The sequence below is a fragment of the Nothoprocta perdicaria genome, unplaced genomic scaffold, assembly GCF_003342845.1.
Source record: "Nothoprocta perdicaria isolate Ctin4 unplaced genomic scaffold, notPer1 scaffold_350, whole genome shotgun sequence".
In the NCBI taxonomy this organism is placed as follows: Eukaryota; Metazoa; Chordata; class Aves; order Tinamiformes; family Tinamidae; genus Nothoprocta; species Nothoprocta perdicaria.
Window position 1 is genome coordinate 423,748 of NW_020455589.1, and position 21,078 is coordinate 444,825.

Below are 21,078 nucleotides of genomic sequence, written 5' to 3' on the forward strand. Positions count from 1 at the left end.
GGGTGCCGCAGGCTGCAGGGCCTTCGCGCCGAGGCGCTGAGCAGAGGACAGCACCTCGGCCTTAGCGGGCCCAGCAGCACCCGAGGCTCGAGGCCCTGGGGCAGGAGAGGGGCTCAGCCCCATGGCCAAGGTTAGACACTCCCGGGAGCGCAGGGGAGAGTGCCAGGATAGCGGCCACAGCGAGGCGGAGCCCGCGGGGACACAACGGCCACCAACGGTCGCCAACGGCCGCCATTTAGCCCCCAGCCCGCGCCCCGTGCCGCCATTTGCCCCCGGCCGCCCCCGCCCCGCCCCCCCCCACGCGCGGGGGCGTGGCCAGCAGCGCCCCGCCCCGCTCCCCGCAGCGCCCCCTCCTCCCGTGACGTCACTGCGCGGTGAAGAGAAAAAAAAAAAAAACAAAAAAAAATAACCAAACAAACCACACACCCCAAGCGAGCGGCCGGGCAGGCCGGGGAGGCGGCGGCGGCAGCGCGGGCAGCGCGGCTGACAGCGCGAGCGGGCGGCCCGAGGCACGCAGACACACGGCGACCGCCGCAGACATGGTGTCCCCTGTCACCGTGGTGAGTGCCGGCCGGGCGGCGCGCGGGGCGCAGCCGTTACGCCCGCGCTCCGGGGCCGTTGCCCCCACCGCCCCCGGAGCCGTTGGCGGCCGTTGGCGGCCGTTGGCGGCGCGGGCGCAGCCCCCCGGCGCCATGTTGCGCCCCCCGGCGCAGCGGCGCGGCCGCCCGGGATGCCGGCTCGCCGGCGCTCCCGTTAGCGCCGCTGACAGCTCGGGCTGGCCGGGAGGCGGCAGCGCGCCGCGGGCAGCCGCTCTCGCTCCCATCGCCCGCGCGCGGCCGTGGGCAGCGGCGGGCGCGGGGCGCCGAGCCCGGCGCGGGGCACAGCACGAGCCGCGCGGTGGACACCCCGCTTCGCGCCGTGCCCGTTCCAGACCGGGATGGACGGGGGAGAAGAGGCCGGGGGAGCAGCGTGCGCTGTGCCAACAGCCAAGTGTCGGTGGCAAAAGTTGCCTCGGCTGCAGCGCTGAACACCAGTCGCCCRCGTCCTGCTGTCCCTGCAGGTTCATTGCCGTCCTGTTGTGAGGTATTTTGGTTAACAGCTCCTCCGGGCTGCGCTTTTCCCCACAGGTAGAAATTCCGTCCTTCTCCACTCCCTAACTCCCAAAGCCAAGGCTCAAAACTTTGGATTTTTGTAGCTAGTTCTGCACAACARCTTGTATCATCTGCTCCTCCAGATTAATCTTCCCTCCAGTCATTAACATGTAGCTGGTAAGTTCAGCAGCAGCTTGGGGGTGATTTTTATCTTTAGAGACAGAGAGAAATAGCTTATAAATTATATCATGGGAATGACTGCACTTTTTTTTTTTTTTTCGCTCGCCTCATGCTCTTCATAAGCAAAGGAGGAGGTTTAATATCTTTGTGCTGCTGTTCACTAAGCTAAATCCATCCTCAAGTAATGGTCCTCATTACAGTGATTTTAATGCTGGTACTTGAGAAGCGAAATCTTGTGCTAGGGCAATGTTGGATTGGGTTGTCAACTGGCAGAATTTGTTTCATAATTCAAAAGAAACAGTACTTGGCTCCTAAGGCCAGTGGACTGGGGTAGTTTTGCGGAGTGCATTTCAACCAAGAATTGAGCAAGTGCCTAAAGCCCAGCTATGTGCTGGGAAAGGTGTGCATAGTTGGGACATGAAGCTGTACCTGCAGCAGGAATTACAGCTCAGGGAGGTAATTTGGGCAACCCAAACGAGTGCTTGCTTTGCTGGTGCTTTATGGTGTGTAACAACATGTTTCTGCTCTAGCTTAATCCCAAAGGCATGAARCCTGTGCAGGGCTGGAGGGCTGATGACACTAGGGCCTGTGGCAGGTTGTTTCCCATGGCTGTGGAAGTGGAGGGAATGGCTTCAGCAAGCGCTACCCTGGCCCTCCGGAGAGCTCATGGTCCCCCAAGGAGCAGCTCTTTGCAGCAGCCTTTGCAGAGCGCTTTCCCTTGCAAGCCGTGCAGGGTGCTGCCTGGTGGTGCTGCCAGCCGGAGCCGTGTGGGGCAAGAAGCAGGGCAGCCCCATGGCTGCGGGGCTCCTCTGGCACGTCGCTCGCCGAGGGAGCACCAAAGGGAGCAATCTGGGGCCGCCCTCGCTGCTGGGGCTATCTCTGTGCTGCAGCGCCTCGTGCTGCCTACCCAGAGCAGGTGTTTGGGGACAGCGGGGCTATCTCTGCTACGACTTCTGCTGGGGATGCTATCTTTGGGGACAGCACCAAGTTAGTCATTCATTTATCTACAGTGCAAGTCCCTTCCCTGTATCTTGCAGCATCAGCCTCAGGGTAGAAGATGCTAGAAATGCACAACTGAGAGCAACATGATTTTTCTTCCAATTTTCAAGCCTACAGTCTTGGTACATGAGTGCAGGAGATGGCTGTGCCTACTTGGATGCAACGTGGTTTCCTGTGGCCTCCCTACTTCTCTTCTTTAAGACAGTTGTAGAAGCAATGTAGCAGTTTACCCAAAGCACCGAGCTGTAGGTCTGCTGGAAGAAACCCTGCAGGAGGCAGAGAGCAGGGAGAGGCAGCTCCAGGGGGACAGATGGCTGAGCCTGCTTGGTAGCGTGGGCTGCCAGAGGGGCATGGTAGCTGGGGGACGCAGTGTGCCCACATGGCCTCGAGGACAGAGCTCAGCTCCTCGCACAGAGCTAGCCTTTGTCCTGGGATGAAGGTCTGGAGTCCTGCTGCTACCAGAGCCCAGACTGGTGTGGCGCTTGGCGGTGACGGAGGATTCGTGTGCCTGCAGGTCCCGCTCCAGCTGGTGAGCAGTGCCTGTTCTGGCTGGAAGTGACCTTGCAGGCAGCTTTCATTGCTTCTCCTCACAGACAAACAGGAGCATCCTGCTCGAGAATGGTTCCTGGTATTGCTAAAGCATTCCTGTGAATGAGCCCCATATTAATCTCTGCTGTCTCCTCACTGTCTCCTGCTGTTCTGCTGCAGAGGCGAGCAGTGTGGTGGCTCTGAGCACCCCTGCCTTGCAGCAGGTTGGGAAAGTTGGTGGGGCTGAGAGGAGCCCAAAACCTGCGTGCGTGTGTGGGACGAATGCCCCAGCCCATGTCAGGGGAGAGGATACAACGTGGGAGATGGTTGTGGGGAAGGGGAAAAGCACAAAGGGGAAGCTGCTGGATTTGAAATAAGAGCTGTTTTTTTCCACACAGAGCAGGGCGGTCTGAAAGCCTGCAGCTGGAGAGCAATGCTATTAGCAGTGCATTTGCTTCATGGATATGTGAGGTTTCATTCCCTTCTTGTACAGTTACCATTGATCTAGCCTTAATAGAAGTTCCTCCTGAGACTGCCTTGTTTTTGTCGTATTTATTTTCTCTGTGCGGAGAATGAGATGAGCCTAAAGACAGGCAGTTACTCTGTATCTCTATAATTCTACACATTCAAAAGGACCCTTGTTTTCCCCTGAAGCTAAGGCTAAGCTTTAAAGTAGAAAGGTTCACACGTCACCTTGAGGAGAGTGGAGGGAGCTGAGGAGGGGAGAGAAAAGGTGGTTTGGCAGTGCTGAGCAAGTGAAGCCCTCAGCCCTTCACCCCCGCAGGTGGGAAGCAGCCCAGAAACAGCCCTTGTCAGCCCTCTGCAACACATGAGTGAATGCAAGATGTCACCATGGGGGAGTATGAAGGTCACTTACAAAAACTGGGCCAAGACCCGGCAAAGACATGATGTGGAAAATTACTCATTGGTAACAAGTGCTGAACAGAGACGGAAAACTGGGTAAGTATCATTTGAAATACCCAAAGGTGTCTGAAGCAGGTCCAAATGGTGCTGATGCAGATGAGCACAGAGACCCTGCTGTAATTTGCACCGCTTAGAGATTCTGCATTATTGCCTTACTGAGCAAAAACCTGTGCTGACGTATGCCAGTTAGAGCTCAGAGCAGTGCTACGGCCATTACTTATTTTTTTAACATGTTTTAACATGTTGATACTATGACAGTGCCATTCTTTGGTGTTGTTGCTAAGAGAGGCTGGTCTTGGGTAGGGGTAACTGAGCCTGAAGGGCCCCAAGCGCGGGCATCTCGGAATGCTCTTCCCYGTCCTAGTGCGGCCATGCCGAGCAGTTAGTGCTCATCCCAGTTGCAGAGGGTGCTGTAAATTAAAGGCTTCATTAACTCAGCTGTATTGCTCAAGTCTCACATGCCTGTTGTTCCAAGTGTGCTCTGCATTAAGATTATGGGTCTGGTTCAGAAGCCTTGCACATAATCCATTTTAATAGAGGTACAGTTCTATTCTCTTTTCCTACTCAACTATCTATATCCAAAATACACAGAGTGTGACAGAAGCCAAAGTTATCTTTCTGTGTGGGTAACTGCATAATACTGTAGAAATAATAACTCCAGTGAAATTAGACTCTTAGGAAAAAGTGGCATTTGGTACCCATCTTCTATTAACATGTGGAAACTCTCAAACAGATACAAGATCATTAGTTACATAATCCTCCTCCCACCCCGGGCCTCAGTGGATACTGCAGAGCACTCACTATTTCTACTGCCCTTCTCCTCACATAAATGGCCAGCAAATTTCTAATTACTGGAGGGATGTGGGCTTTCCTTACTGCGGCATGCCTGAAATGAAGGTGACAGATACTGCTTCTAGCCCACGTGTGCCCTTTCTGTATCTATTGCTTGCCGTGCCATAATCTGAGGAGCATTTCAGCTAATGGCAGATTTCTAGATGATGAGCGTGTTGGCCTGCAGCATCTCTCCATGTGATGCTGAACTTGAACGAGTATCCAGGTAACGAGGAGCTGAGGGAGGAGATGATTAGATGCCACCAGAGCTGACGGGYGGTAGGTGGGCTGGCTGAGAGCTCTCCTGCCTTGCATACCTCATTGATGCACGTCTTGAAGATCCTGGGGGCTCACACTGCAGACCAGGAGTTACCTAGGGTGCAATTTCTCTCTGGACACATGCGATTAGGGTCTTGTGTTAGCTTTAATGCTGCAGACTGATTCTCTGCTATGAAAAATCTGGGTGAGAGGAGTCATGCAAACTGATCCCTGTTGCAAATCTGCCCATAATGAGAATGGTGGCTATTTTCATTGCACCTTTTGGCGAGCTAATGAAAGCACCTCGTTTCTGCCAGCAGGCTGGATTTCTCCCCAAAGGTAACTTCTCTACCGTTCTGTGAAACATATAGAGCCAGGGGAGATTAGCTGAGCCACGTTACTGAAGTGGTCCCGGGGCTTTTGTCAAGTTTGAATGTTGAGCTTTCATTTTTTGCCCCGCACGTGAGAGCARTTTTGGAGACCCCTTGGTGGCAGTTGTCAACAGGCATTGGATCTCTGTTTCAAACTGACTGCATTTATGGTAGTGGCAGGTACCTCCAAGTGTCACTTAAGGCTGAAGCAGCTGCACGTCTTTCAGCACCCATGAGGCACATGGGCACATCCTCAGCCTTATGCAAGTCACTCTATCCCCCATGTCTTCAGTAGAGCTGGCCTATACCAGATGAGAGCTAAGCCAGGAGCTTGGCCCTGCATTCCCTATTTGCTTGTGACTTTTGGTTTTATCGTGGCGGTGTGCTTGGATATGGAGCCTGACGTGCCCCCTTGCAAGAGGAACTAAATAAGTTACATGGCTTTTCTATGCAACCCTGGCAAAAAAGAGTATGCTGACAAGCTTATCAGTTAATCGATGTTTGTGAATCTTCCAGGGTTTTCTGTTGGCTATTGCTCCATGCATGCACGGACTTGCACCCTTGATCTGAAGGGCACAACCCTGGTAAGCAGCTGCACACGTGTTTGTGAGCGCAGGCCCCGTTTGCACCCGCAGCCTGGTTGCAGCAGGGCTATTGCAAGCGAGGCCTTTCTGCTGTGGGGTGAGTGCCCAGGTTGGTGCTTTGTGCATTTGCAGTGTTTGCCCCTGCCCACCAGCAGCTGCCCCTGCTTTGCTGAGACTGGCTTGGAAAGTCCAGTGAAGCTGACTGTAGTTTCTTGGCTGTGAAAGTCCCCTTCCTTTGCATGGTATTTGTGCCTGGTACTGTCCTGTTCAGGCCACAAAGTCTTGGCACAGCAATAAATACTGGAAGTAAAATCTGTGCTCCACTGTCATACTCTGACCCTACAACATGCTCTCTTAAAGCAAGTTGCTCCTGTTACAAAATGAGGAGACCTGACACTTTTTTATAAGGAACTAAAGTGACAGCTGTGGAAATACCCATCCTTGCTGGAGTGCATTGTTATTTTCCTTCCTAATTTTCTGAACACCAGCGCTTCCCAAGCTTTCTGCCTGCRGGTGGTGATAGGCAGATGGGGCCGTTGCCTCAGCCCCGTGTTAGGCCAGAGGAGCRGTGCTGGTGCCGTGGGGCTTCCCGGCACTTCCCGCTCGCTGTCGCCAGATGCTGCTGGTCTTGCAGCCTCACAAGGACTCGCACAGCACCCGTCTGATGTGCGGAGCTGCCAGCCTCCCTGCCCTCCACAGCCACCCCCCCAAGTAGCTGCCCCTTCCCCTATGGGAGAGACCCGTGTCTGAGTATTGCAGGACACTGCTTCGTCCCTGGAGCTCTCTAGGGTTTCCTGGGAGCCCCTGGGGTCTGTGGGGACGGGGGCAGCATCAGCAGGATCAGCGGGAAGGTGGCCCCGTGTGGCCTCACCGCACAAGGCCCTGGTGGCCGCTGTGCGCCGGGGAAGGCTGCGTACCCTCAGCCCGACAGCGCTCGTGAGCCAAGGGAAAGGGCAGACCCAGTGTGCTTGGGGTTTTGAAACCTCTGCGAGGGCTTCTTTTGTGAGCAGTCCAGCAAAAGAAATGTTTGAAGTGATTTGCTTTCTGCCATACAGAAAGGAGTATCTGGAGTGCCGGGAGGGAAAAGCCCTCTTTGCTCTGATAGAAGATGACTGCAAGCAAATGTTTTTTTCTTGCCCACTTCTCTGCAAGCCAGTGGATATCCTGAAACACTGGTCTGTGYCGGCTCCCTCAGCCCTGCAGAGATGTCTGAATTTGTGGCTGGTTAGCAGTGCTGACCCCTGGCAAGGGGATGTTGCTGAGCACACCCTGAGGCTTCGCAATCCCYGGTACTGCTGACAGCTGTAGCGCTGCTGCCGAGAGACAATCAGTCATTTCCACCATGGGTTAAACAAAGGTTTTAAAACAGCCCTGCTTGTGGCTCTGCACCAGTCCGATAAACAGGACGACGTCTGACTTAAGGTAAAAAGCAAACCAAAGCCAAACAAAAGAAACCATCACAAAAAAGGCATATAGCCAGCCTGGGGTTGGTGCTATTTTACATCGCAGCCCTTGCAAACGCAGCCGACTCACCGCGCAGGCTGCCCCGCTGTGGGGCAGCAGGCTCAGGCGCCCGTGCTGCGGCTGCAGGGCAGGCACTGCTCCCCATTGCGCCCCTCCTGCCCGCACCYGGCAGAGACACCCGCCTGGAAGAGCTTGACCTCAGCGTAGCCCTCGCGCTTAATGTGGAGGGAGGCTGCATGGTGACGGGACTGCTGACGAGGCAGGAGTCTGGCTTCCAAATGAAGCTTTTGTTGTGGATCCCATGTCAGACCCCAGCTGCGCAGGGGTCTGGCCCTGGGCAGGGGCCCTTTTTAGATGCCAGGTTAATTAATCCTCGCCTACCCCTTGCCCCCTTATGCCTTCACTGAAGGGCGACTCTTCTGATGCCAAGAACTCTGCAGCAATATATCTGAGCTCACCACCCAAGGACTGCGAGGGCCTGTGCCAAATGTTTAATTGTATCTTTGTCTGGCAGATAGCCACAACTTGCTCTTTAAAAGAAGAAAAAATGAACAACAAGTCAGGTATTTCTCGCTGTTGGCTCCGTCTCAGTCTCTAGTGGAGCAAAGCTGAAGCATGGCAGCAGCTAAACTGTTTAATGGGGCGCACTGCGGTTGAGTCGGGGGCAGGAAGAGACTGTTCGGGCCTTTGGAGTGACAAGAGAGGCCAAGGGAATGAGACCTGGCTTGCAGGAGGACTCCTAGAGACCCCCATTTCCCTGGTGGTGCCGGAGCTGCCTTAGCAGGGCTGGGAGGATGGTCCTTGTGCAGGCGGGGAGCATCCAGCCCGTGCCGAGTGATGGAAACTCTCCGAGCAGCCCAAGCCGCCGTTCCTGGCTGCTCACGAACAGGCCAGGCTGGACACCAAGCACGAGCCCRGCCTCTCCGCACAGCCCTGAGCCAGGCCCAGAGCCCCGAGCTGCACCAGGAGCTGCACAAAGCCCGCAGACGGGGCCACTCTCAGCATGTGTCAGAAACCCCATGGCACCGAGCAGCCCATTGCCAGCACACGTGTCTTCCCAAAGGCAACCACCTGCCACTGGTGATTTATTAGCTATTTTACAAGCCTGTTTCAGATGGTGCCTCTGCAGTCTTGTCTCCACTTGATAGGAGAGGGTTTATCTATCACTTGTGCAGGCAGATGAGGATCCAGGTCTTTCTCAATTTTCTGCAGCAAGTTGAGGCTGTTGATGAGACATCTGCCCTGGATGCCTGACCAGTGGCATCTCCAACACAAACAAGCCCTCCTATTAAGTCCTAGGTTGCACAAATATGTTGCACTAACACAGTAGTTCAGGCAGCCTGATCAGCTGGTTCAGTAAGTCTCTTCACTCTCCATAAACAAGTGCTTTTCCTCAGAGTTTCAGTAGGGAGCAGCTTGGGGCACGGATGAGCCAATGCCTTTCTTGCTGAAAGGTGTCAGCTCTCCCCCAGGAGCAGGTTCACTCCTGCAAGAGAGCAGTGGCCAAGGCAAAGTGCCCCCAAGGAGGCCACAGTTAGGGCTGTCCCAACCAGCCAAGCTCTTTAGCAGCCCCACAGAGCAAAATGCCTAATGGGACAGAGTCTTTCCATCTCATCCATCTGCTYCGCGAGCTGCCCAGGAGGGATAGAGAGCTGGGCACTCAGAGTGGCTGCTGGGGCTCTGATCCATGGCCAGGTAAGGCCCCCAAATGCCACAGGGCGTTCCTCCCAGTCTGCCGTAGAGAGTGCTTAAAAAGGCAAGTCCTTTTTAACACCTAAGCACCTATATGTTTATTTGTAGCTGAAAACGTCCATTGCGCTTGAAAAAGCCATGYGGTTCTTAATGCAAGACTAAGCATTTTTCTGGAGGGAAGTTATCCCAAGAAGTAACAGGAGAAAGAGGAAAGAAAATTTAAATGGTGCATTTGGGTGCTGAGCCTTCTGTATAACGCACACACCTGAAGCCCTGCCTTAAACAAGCACCCGCCTACCTCTGTTTGAGTGTGTGCACAGCCAGAGAGCTCGACGCTGCACTGCACGAGCCGGCATGGGGCGTGTGAGCAAGCCTGGGAGGGGGCTGCTTTGGCCGTGGGTCGGTGGCTGGGAGCTGTGCAGCTCTGCTGCCTTCTCCTCTGCTCGGCAGGGCTGAGGAGCTGGGGAGGCCCGCGAGAACCAGCCACCTCTGGGCAGCATCTGGGGACACACGAGTTACTCCTCTCTCTCACACCATTTTGGTCAAGTGTGAAGATGGGGTTTCTGTAGCCGTAGCCTTAKGGGGCATTGGGTCAGTTCCCAGGTGCTCTTCAGTTAGAGCCAGTCGCATGTTTCATACGTCCTAGGTCCTAATGGTGCCATCCAGCCCCCAGCCCAAGTTCTCCCTCTGCGACTGAGACAGGGCAGAGCACAGTGAGTGCCTTGCTAAGAGCCACATTTGCCTTCTTGTCTGCAAGAAGTTATGCACGTGTTTTCTGCAGGTGGATCTAGGGGGTCTGCAGAGAGAAGGGTGTTATTTGGTGCCCTGTGGTGTTTCCTGGGGCCAGAGCAAGATTTACGAAGAGCAAACTGTCTTCAGCTTTATCATTTTGAAGCAAAAACCTCATGCCATTTTTCTGCACCTCMAGAGCAAGATGTCTCCATGTGCCAGCTAAATTTTTTCTATCCTACTTTCAGTCCATCCTGTTATGCCCCTTTGTTCATTTGCTCATAGAGAAGCTTCTCATTTCCATCAGGGTGATGCTGCAGAGGTACCGGTGCTGCTGAGAAGCAGAAGAGAAGCTCCTCCAGATCATCTCTGCAGGAGATGGAGGATCATCCAGATCTCTACCCCATAGAGATGGTTGGGTTTTGCAGGCACAAGCCATCAAACCAGATAATTTACATTGGTATTTTCGCTGTAAATCCACAAATACAGAGCAAGTGGTTTTATAGCACCTACAGCAACTACTTCATAGAGACTGTAAGTAACTTGGTAGTCACAAAAATTTAGGAAATGTCCTGACTTACACACAGTTTAGAAAGTCAAAGATTGCAAACGTTGTTTTAGCATTGTATTTAAGATGTTTCCTAAATTGCATTTTAGCCCAGAGTAAATTAGCAGTGGAAGAAGAAAAGAATTAGGAATAAAAAAAAAGATAGAATTTATCATAAAATGGCAAAACCTTACTTAAAGCCTTGAAAATCATATTCCTTAGCAAAAAAARAGACCTTGCCACCTGCAGCAAGTGTCTGTCTTTTCCAACATCCACACCTCACAAGCCTTCCTTGGGACACAGGTGCAGCRGAAATGGGTGGTTTGATATAATTTACTTATCCAGCCACATTCCCTTCCCTGAGGTACAGGCAAGTCCAGTCACGGATGATGCGCTTGGCTTTCCGCAAGCCACAACGTGTCCTTCAGGTGCCAAGTTGCCCCATCGCTTCTTCCCAAGCCCCATCCACTTGTCCAAAGAGAGAATCCCTCCGTCTCACCTTCGGTTGCCTCAGTTTTCCTTGGGAGACTCCTCCCAAGGGTGCCCAGTGCCACATCCACATGGTGGCCTTCAGCCACGTGGCCCTTTGGTCTCCACAAGCAGCTTCCCTCCCGGGCCACTCGCTTCGCCTGGAGCCAGCCCAGGGCTTCCTTGGAGCCCCTGTGCAAGGGACAAGGGCATGTTTTAAAATAGTTCATTTGAAGCATGTTTGCTGAGGAGGTGTAAAGGAATGAAATACTAATGATGTCAGGCATGTAGGCTTCCTAGTGCTACGGAGCTATTTTTATCTGAGGACCTTAAGATCATGAATTCTGAGATTATATGACAATAACTGAGGGTGGAATCTGACCCCTTATGCCTGAAGAAATCCTCAGTTCTTATTAGGTGCAAATAATACAAACCATTATTTCAAAGTAATGCTAGCTGGGGTTGGAAGATTCATGTTCAGACAGTAGGAGTTGGTAATTTCAAGGTTGCCAAACAAACATAATCTTTCTGCCCAAGTGTATATCTTATGATCAGGACAGCAAGGTTCCTAGGGAAAATGACAAGTGTAATTAAAACCTGCCTCCTCATGCACACTCACAGGGGAGGGCAAGCTGTGCGAGTAATGGTAACTGCTCCTAGCAGGTGTTTTCTTTTAATACAAGGTTTTAAACAAAACTTCCCATGTTTGTATTAACCCAAATACTCTCCTGTCTGCTCTAAGTGTGCCCTTGTCATGGGTTTCAAACAAAGCCAAACTTCAGCCCTTTCAGCATAGACTCTGCCTTCCGAGSTGGCAAACTAGCTACTTGAGCTGAGACTGTTGCAGAGAACCAGATCRCCGTCAGTGCGGCCAACTCTGCAGTTCTCTGCAGCTTCAGATGCTGTCAGTTTTTAGTAATGTAAGTCATATATGTCATAAGTATTAAAGATTTCACATTTCAGGCTCTTTATGGAGCACTGGGGAGCTTCCGTGGTTACTGGGGTAAAGGAGGAGATCCTGCCAGAAGTGCTGACACGTCACTGCGGAAGAGCAGGGAGCTGGGTCTGGGAGAACAGCAGTGGGGAGCGAGGCTCCCCTCTTCCCTGTACAGGCACTTGGCAGCTCCCAGGCATCCCCCGTGCAGGTAGCATTATCCCAACTTTTATGACTTGATTTCAAGTTCACTTGACATTTGCTGTCAGAATTCTCCCAAGAAATGCAAACAAAAGGGGATAAAGGTGATGAATTTGGACAGTCTAGAGGACTGATGACTGGCTCCCTATGTAATACAAGAAACTTAACAGCTTGTTGATGTCCTTTRGTGAGTGAATTATGTAGCCTGGTTGCTTAATGGGGTGTTTAAAGATTGTGTTGGCAATAGCCTATGAATAATGAATTCATGAATAATGAAATACCTTTCTGGTAAGAAAATGCTGATATGTTGAGGAACGTTTTATCAGATATAAAAGCAATTTTGAAAGCACTGTTTCCTAAGGTACCTTTATCTGTGGTCCTTCTGCTTCAGAGACTGCACTCCCTTTTTAGACACTGCACATGAGGATACCCTCTACTACCTTGTCTCAGTTTTCCAGCTTCACCCAGGTTCTCTTTGCAAAAGCCCCTGGATTTTGGTGAGCGTAGGCCCTAATAACTGAGCATGGAGCTATTTGCCTGACACAGAAACCTGGTCCTCATTTCTGAACCAAGGTACACTGCAGTGAGAGGAAGGCAGACGCTGCCTTTGAGTCACCGCCACATCCCTTGGTATAAGGGCCTGGGAAGAAAAGAGCAGGATTTCCTGCCCCGTTTTTGGTACACGGATTCTTGTATTAGATAAGCAAGCCCAGCACCCCACATGTGGATGTCCCAAACTGTGCTGGACTTCACAGTGACCCCAGCAGCAATGCCCCTAGACTCTGCCCTGTATCCTCCTCTGGTGCATGGTGCTTTGGCCATCAGTACTGGGAGGCCGTTGTGAACTAAGCAGTAACCCTAACCTGGCCACAGGAAAGACAGCGCAGAGAGAAGCCCCTGGTTGCAGGGGACCCCTGGGTGCCGCAGCACCTTCCCTGCAGGAGGAAGCGGCCTGAAAGATCCACCATGGAGCTCACCAAGAGCACCGGGCGATCACCTTTCGAGGCTCCTTGTTCCAGCCCTCAGCTACACCCTGGGACAAAACAGAACTGTAACTTATTTTTTCTTGAGGATTTTCATTTTTCCCCTTGGGCAGAAGAGTCACAGGAGAGCAGGTGAACATTGTATGTATCTTACCATCTAGGATGGTCCCAGCTGGGCATTTGGGAAAAGCAGACTCAGCTTGGATAGGCTGTGGAGTCTGTTTCTGCCTCTTCTTTGCTGTGAGTAGCTGGGGCTCACGCTGTGTTTTGGTGTCTGGATTTACACAAGAGACTCCTAAGCCAAAGCGCTTCCTGCAATAGGGATAGTCTATGATTAGTGTAATGTCCAAACAAAACAACATGTGATTGACATTAATGTTAGTCACCTGAGGAAGTGACATCCCCACCTTGGAGGCTGATGTGGTGGGTTTTGAAGTCACGTGCTGATCCTACAGGGCAGGACAGCGAATGGGTTATGAGAGCAGTTATATCCCCAGGGTGATGCGTGGCTAGCTAAGCACGAGCACTCCCCAAGCTGTGACAAAGATTTGCACCTTGACTGACTTGTTTGCGGCTAGGGGAGTGCAGTATGTTCTCAGCTACAGCAAAGGTATGTGTAAAAGCAATCAGTCTAAACACATGTGGAAGGGCCACCACCAAGAACTGACCGATTCCTTAAATATTTTCAGTATGACACAAAGAAAAGGTATCTAAAGCTTCCTCCATCTCTATTTCCCCAAGCCTGCCAGCCAAAAGGTGTTTCCTGCAGAGACATTCACAAGGGTCTAAGTTGGAAATCATGGTCAAGTTCAAGCAGCTTCTCTAAGGTGGAAATGTTGCTAGCCAAGAGTATACATGAAAGGGGAACTTCCAAGGGAAGGTGACAGTTTTGTGTGCTGTCCATTCCTGATGCTTCTGATGATCCTATTAATTTCCATTTCTTTTAATTATTTTTTCTTTTAGGTGAAGAGTGAAGGCCCTAAACTGGTGCCCTTCTTCAAAGCCACTTGTGTCTATTTTGTCCTCTGGCTGCCAACTTCCAGTCCTTCGTGGTTCAGTGCCCTCATCAAATGTCTGCCCATCTTCTGCTTGTGGGTTTTCCTCCTGGCTCATGGAATCAACTTCTTAGTCGCACACCGGAGCGCCAGCCGCATCCTGGCGGGACTCATATTCTCGGCAGTAGGAGATGCCTTTCTCATCTGGCAGGAGCAGGGCTACTTCATTCACGGTGAGTGAGGCATCCGTCCCAAAGGGATGCCACCGTGGCCAGCTGTCACATTCTTTATTTAGGAATGAGTTGCCGGGCCATGTGGTTGCTTATTCATTTACAGCTTAAGCTGCTGGCAGTGGGAGGTGCTCATCCCTTGACTAAAATCCATTGCATTTAGAGGAGTCACACAGTGGATGAGTCTCCTGACCTTGTTTGTGTCCCTGCTGTGGGATCAGAGGGGTGGTTGGAGCAGGTTTGTTTTCCTGACACGTGCTCGCTGATTCAGGTGGCTGGAACAGGAAAGCGGCACAGGCAGAGTCCCTGGGGAAGAGACGGAAACACTTGGCAGCTCCTGTGTAGCCATGGGCAGTGTCTTGCTTCTCCTTCTCTGCCAGGAGATCTGTCAGTCCTGCCAGGGTCTGAAACGGGAGGCAGGGTGCACAGGCCCCTCAGCAGGGATCAGGCACAAGGGACCCTTTTGGTTTTGGCAGACAAGCCTGTGGTCTGACAGCAGTGCTTAGGTGGATGCTAGAAACCAAAGCACCAGAAACCTTGTCCTACTTGCAGGTTCATCACTATGAATCATGCAGCCTGTTCTACAAAAACAGGAGCTGGTTTTGCAAGACCCGTAAATGATAAGGAATCACGGGAAGCCTACCAGGACAGCCCATCTTCTCCTTAGAAAGATCCATGTCTCTCAGAGCAAAACAAATCTATTTTATTTTGTTGTTTTGCAAACTAGMACACAACGATTTAGATTAACGATTTCAGGCCACATTGTCCTGCCTAGAGCACTGCTCCCAGTGGCTTTGGACTGTCATAGGAAATCAACAGCAGTCGAGTCTTTCACGTAGCCACACTGGTGCCGAAGTTAACTTGAACGTTGGGTTTGAGTGGTCTCACTTGAACACCCACCGTTAACTGCCAGGTGAGCCTGTGGGAAGTGCGATGAGAGGAGGAGGCTTTTCCCATTAGTGCAGTTGTCTGCTCCAAAAGTCAAAGGTTTTCCTCTCGTCCTTGTCACAGGAGGTCAGTATTTTGTTTTATCCTGAGACTCTCTTGAGCTCTGCTTTCTTTATGAGAGCRAAGTGCGTGAAATGCCAGCTACAAAAGGCCAAGTACTTGGAATGTGGTTTTAATCCTGCTTCCCAAGGGCTTTACCAAGTCTCATTAGAAGTCCACGCAGAAACTCTTARTGATTTCGACAGGGGTTAGGCTGGGCCCTGAGGAATGGATCCGAGAAGCTGAGTCTTGGGTACGGTGCTGAGGAGCCCCAGGCAGCGCTCAGGGCACTGTCCCCTCTGTCTTGAGCTGTGACTTAGGAATGTTCAGGGCCCAGTTTCTCACCGTGCTCCTCAGTGGGACCGTTTCTGTACATGGACAGCGTGGAGCTTCCCCTATTCCCTGCAGCTGGGATCAACCAGTCCCCTCCCATCTGGCAATACAGGAAAGCCGACAGGTCACAGCAATTTGCTGCCAGGTTGTTTTAGATGGAAAAAAAAACCCTGGATTTTGTCCCCTCTTACAACTAAGTAGTGTTCGGTTGGGGACTTGGACACGTTCTTCTTTGTCATTTAAGGAGAGTATTTGCTTAACTCCCACTTGGAAAACCTCCGCCTTTATGCTGGCCGTCTCCTGGCTGCCCCGCTCCGCTGGGATCCGAGCTGCTGCTGCTGCTGCTGATCCCGCTCTGAGCTGCTGCCCTCCCCGCTGGGGTGCAGCGCCGGGTTTCAGCGGGCCGCACCGCAAACGCCCCGCTGCACCTCAGCTGCCACCCCACCTGCAGAACAGCTGCTGCGGTTTCATCTCAGCAAGCTGCCACTGCTGGCCACTGAAAACATTCACATTTTTGACATCATCCTCTGTGGAAATTTCAATTTTCAAGGGAATAAGTAACCCCAAATATACTTTCTATTCAATTTCTATGGCTTTCAAGATGGAAAAAAAGAAAAGGGCTGGAAACTGGACTAAGTTGAATAGCTTCTGAGACAATGAGTTTATTAAAGGACATCTGTTCATTATTTTACACGGAAGTGGGAGCCTGGGAACCCACTCCTGACACACTTGACTTTTTTTCATTTTTGTTGCTTCAGTCCACAAGCTCTTTTCTGGGTAGTGCCTTACTGTACATAGAGGTTATTTACAGTGTTAAACCCACCTCCTTGGCTAAAAAGCCCCTGGAAACAATTGATGCATTCAGGGAGCAGGAGAGGGACTAAGGAAAAAGATGTTATCACCAGCCTGCGGGGAAACTCCGGGGCTTGTGGGGAGACCACAAATCCAGGGCCACAAATCCAGGCTAGTTGCTTCCACCTCCACGGCCCAGAAGGAAGCAGAGGAGGGAAGGAAGCAGGCAGCGCAGGAGRGCTGATCTCCTGCCTGGGCCATGGGGGCCCGGTGCAGGCTGAGCAGCAGCTGTCAGCTCCGTGTCCCCGCAGCAGCGACACGTCCCCTTCCCTGCACCGTCAGCACTGGTTTYCCTGGCGCCCGGCTTTTTTTGTGCCTGTCAAATGAGAAGACCTCGGAGCAGCCTCTTGTGTKTGTGTCCAGCCTCACCACAAACCTCCCCGGCCTTTCTCTGCTTCTGCTTTTCCTCCCCTCTCGCTTCCCTGCAGAGGCCGCAGTGCCGGGTCCCGTGCCGCCCGGCCCCCTTCCTGCTGCCCCTTCCTCGGCAGCTGCGCAGCCTCCTCCTCCTCCTGCACCAGGGCACCACATCCCTCAGTTCCCCATCTCAGCGCTCTCCACACAGTGCCACAGAGGCAGAAACTGTGGGAAACCTTCCTCCTGTTGCCTCCACAGCTCCAACCTTTCCTTCACCTTTCATAGCTCTCATCCTCAATCCCTGCTTGGTTTCCTTCAATCTCTTATGCTCCTGGTGTTTAATAATTCTGTAAAACATCTGCCTCTTCTTGCCCTCTTTTGGGCTTTTCTTTTCCTTTGCCTTCACGCTATCCATTTTCTCCAGTCTCCCCCTGCAAACCAGCCTCCCTTCCCTCTTCGTTCTGCAGCTTTCCTTCCTCACCTCATGGTTTCGGTTAGATCTGGTATTTCCTCCTCACAAAGGTGAGGAGATAATTCCCTCTCCTGGGGCAGCCTCAGCCTATGATGGATGAAGAACAAACATCTGCCACCATCAGGTTTCAGTGGCTCCCCTTGACACTCAGTATCATTCTTAAAATTAAGTGGCCTGCTCGAGCCCTTGGCTCCTCAGATCCTTGCACGATTTTGTGTCTGTGGCCTGCTCGAGCCCTTGGCTCCTCAGATCCTTGCACGATTTTGTGTCTTAGAGTTGTGCAGAAACTTGTGGCCACACTAGTAAGACTCCCTGGGTAAAGTGGCTTTAAAGTTGCACCACATAGAGTTGGGGAAGAGAGGACCCTGTTGGGGCCTGTTATGTGCAACGGGCAAGAGGACTAGTAATCAGCAGCTGTCCCAACACACTGGGTGTTTTTTGGGAAATGGATTAGYGGCAAGTGAGTAACGCCCAGGCAGGACCTTCTAACACCCACAACTGGGGTTTCTCAGGGATGTTGCCCTACAGAGGAAAGCCTGCGTTTTTTTTTTTTGCTGATTGCTTCCAGTTAAGGTTCATCTGGAGCTTGCAAATAGCCATAAAATCATTGGCCAGTCACATTGGTGCAGCCCCTAAAATATGCCAGCTGCTTCTTTCCAGTTAAGGCTTCCCTTGGCTGCAAGCAGAAGTGGAGCAGAAGCCAGATTTAGTGACAGTGTGAGTGGTCTGGGGGTCTGTGGCTAAATATAACAGACTTGGTCTCTGGGTTGGAGAGAATCAGAAGCTCTGCCCATTTTATTCTCACCTGCTCTGATTCCACCCTTCCTGCTTTACAAGTGGCACAGGAGCGAAATGCTTCAGGTAGTTAAAGGGGGGATGATTATTGGTCTTCCAAGCACCYATCCTTCTGTCCAAACCAGTGGAGGTGGATCCCTCTGAAAAACAAATTTTGTCCTTCTTTAGCAGCTTAGTTGCTGCAAAAGCAATTGGATCTTGCCAGAGCTGTGCTCCAAGGCAAATCCTTAGGACAGGAGCTGGCTGCCAAGGCTAACCCCCTGTTGGGAGGTGCAGATTTTATCATAAAACGATGCCCAGCACTCAGCAACGTTCTCACTGAAGGCAAGTAAGGCTTGTAATATTGCAGGGACATCTAAGCAGGTAGCTGTTGCTGTGTATTTGAAAGCCAGCACAGCTGCAGGCTTCCTGCTGCTGCAGGCTGCCAGTCACCTCTGCTGTCGATGCCTCTTTGCAGGTCTGCTGATGTTCGCCATCACCCACATCCTGTACTCCTCGGCCTTCGGCATGAAGCCTTTGGACCTGAAAGCTGGCCTGCTCATGGGCCTCGTTTCCAGCTCCTGTTATGCCTTCCTGTACTCCTACCTCTCGGGCCCCTTCACCTACTTGGTGGCCGTCTACATCGCCTTGATTGGCTTCATGGGCTGGCGGGCGGTGGCCGGCATGCAGCTCTGCAACGACCTCTGGACGTGGACCAAGCTCTCGGCCTGCATTGGCGCCATGCTCTTCATGGTGTCGGACCTGACCATTGCAGTCAACAAGTTCTGCTTCCCCGTGCCCTACTCACGGGTCATCATCATGGCCACTTACTATGCAGCCCAAATGCTTATTGCACTGTCCGCTGTAGAGAGCAGAGAGGACGAGGACTTCAGAAAGAGGAACTAGGTGTAGTGCCAATAGCTTGTGGACAATATGGGTTATATCTCAGGTGTTGTAGCTGCATTCACCCCTGAGAGAGATCTCCATTTCTCTAGGCACGTTGGTGATGTTGATTTTGCTTCTTTGAAGCGTTACCTTTGGGGCTTTTTTTTCTGTGGCTTTCTCTGAGTACTGCTTACTTCAGTGTGGAGCCCACAGCGAGAAGCTTAGACTGTCCCTGCAGTAGCTGCTCGTTGAACTGTTCCTCTCTGGAAGTGCTGTACGACTGCACTGCGTTTGTTAGTCCTGAAACTGAGGCTGAGCATCTGGGAAGAGGGAGGCTGCTGGAGAGGAGGTTCGGCAGTGCGCTGTGCTAGGAGACTTGCCTTCGTAGGGGGCACACGGGCCCACATCTCTGTTAAATAGGTAAAAATTAATTTAATTGGTATTCCAGCTGGTCTCTCCTTTAGTGCGTTGCGAGCTCRGCAAGCAAAGTGGAGCTACCAGAGCCTCTGCTGAGAAGCAGCTCAGAAGCAGAGCACAAGGAGCACTGGCAGTTGCAGGCTGAGCTTTGGAGGCAAGAACAGCGCGCGGGCCAGGCCGGGCAGAGCCAGGTGACAGCGGGACAGCGGCAGGGAGCAGGCGCAAGGGGCGCCCTGCGAGGCGGTGCTGGCCGCTTCCGTTGCACCCTCCCGGCTCCGGAGCGCCTCTGTGGATGGGTCTCTGTGCTAATGTGGCAGCAGGAGCAATTTCAGGGAAATCCACGTAGCCAGGCCAGTGTGTCCTCCCTGTGCCACATGTACATGGTTATACGGTGCYAGCAGCCACCAGTGACAGCCGAGGTGTGCCAGGAATGCAAAGAACTGTGAAGGCKGCAGAAGGGCTTTGAGGAGCTATCGTACAAATACACCTCCTCTCTGGCTCCTTCACGTGGCAGATGGGATCTATCCTTTATGCCTTTCTTCCTCAGSATTTTCACAAATAATACTCTACTTACCCCTCAAGCTCTTGCAGCGCTGCTGCTCGCAGTACTGCTCCCAGATCTCCCCACAAGCGTTTCCCCTGTCTGAGGGCAGCTAATCAAGGCCCTCATTTTGGCTGTAGGCAGTTGCTGCCTTTCACCGACCAGTAGTCCGTGATCCGCATGGCAGCCCTTGCTCTTGGAGCCTCCTGGTGCTCCAAGCGCCTGCCACTTCYTTTGGCACCAGGAACGTGCAAGCCCGGGGGCGGGAAAGCCAGTTTAATTCACAGCCCCCTTCTCCGCTCTGTTTGTCCGCATGCTGACCCAACTTAAGTTGGATTACTTCCAACTTAAAACTTTCTTAAAAAGATATAGAAAGGAGCAGCCCTATTAACTAAAGCAAGTKCATTTGGGATCATATTTTTCCTCTTCCCTAAGATACCTTACAGTGAGCTCTCTTTCTGCTTGAAACTTTCTTGAATGCGTTGTTCCTTTCAGCCCACGCTCCTGGGACCATTCCTGGGGCCCGAGGTGCTCCCTGCGGGCTCGTTTCAAGGTGCAACTAGTGCCCTGAGCAGGGTGAAGGAGGCTCCCTGGGGCTGGCACCTCCTCCAGCCCAAACAAGCAGGCGCATGGCTCCAACAAGCCCTTCAGTACRCCCACCTGGGCAGGGCAAATTGAGTGTCCAGAGTGTCCTCGCAGGTTGGATGTCACTGTTGTCTCCAGGCCTGGYGTGCTTGGCGCATTCCCACTGAACGCCTGGCACTGAATCCCTGGAGCAGCTGGCGGAGCAGGAACGCCTCTCCGTGAGGCGGGATGGCAGGGTTGAGGCAGGTAAGGGAAGGCTCCAGCCCTAGCAGGTCTCCCCTGCATTCCCAATGCCTTCTGTGTGCAACAGGCAGTGCCTGCCCAGGGCTCTCCCGGACTAGCGCAAGCCCAGCCAGCGTTACAGCAAAACTAGGCTAAGTRTCCTGGCCCTGCAGGAGCATCTGCTGCTCCTCGGGCAGGGCTGAGGAGGCTGGGCTCGCCGCGGGGYGCAGGAGTCGCGGCAGCGTAATCCCTCGCTGCGAGGCGCTTGTGTAAGGGCGGCAGYGACACGGCCGGCGCGGGCACCTATAGCCACGCGGGCACCTAAAGCCGCGCGGCGCCTTCGTTCACGAGCGGCACTCGTGCCCGGCCGCGGCGCCAGCCCCGCGCTGCAGCTCGCYGCAGAGGCTGTCTGCTGATACCCAGCTCACAAGTTCAGATGCCAGTGTGAGCCATTCCCTTCCTCAATCTTCCTCAATTTTCTGAGGATGTCCTAGTTGCTTTTCTGCAGTCTTTTTTATCTTGGTTTCCTGTGCTGTCCTGCTTTACCACCGTACATGTGCCAGGAAGGCCCTTCCACGKGTTCACAGGAAACCTGCCCTCCTGCTGAGCGGATCCTCGCGTTGCTGCCCCTGGACGTGAGGCACAGG

General features: G+C 52.7%; 1 protein-coding gene across 1 annotated transcript; it reads left to right on the forward strand.

The window, feature by feature from the left end:
- The first annotated feature begins 516 nt into the window (after positions 1–516).
- Positions 517–20,382, forward strand: TMEM86A (transmembrane protein 86A). Its single transcript, XM_026044126.1, has 3 exons — positions 517–560; positions 13,748–14,012; positions 18,260–20,382. Exons 1-3 carry the CDS (start codon positions 540–542, stop codon positions 18,685–18,687), a joined length of 714 nt encoding a protein of 237 aa, XP_025899911.1. The 5' UTR covers positions 517–539; the 3' UTR covers positions 18,688–20,382.
- Positions 20,383–21,078: the final 696 nt, after the last annotated feature.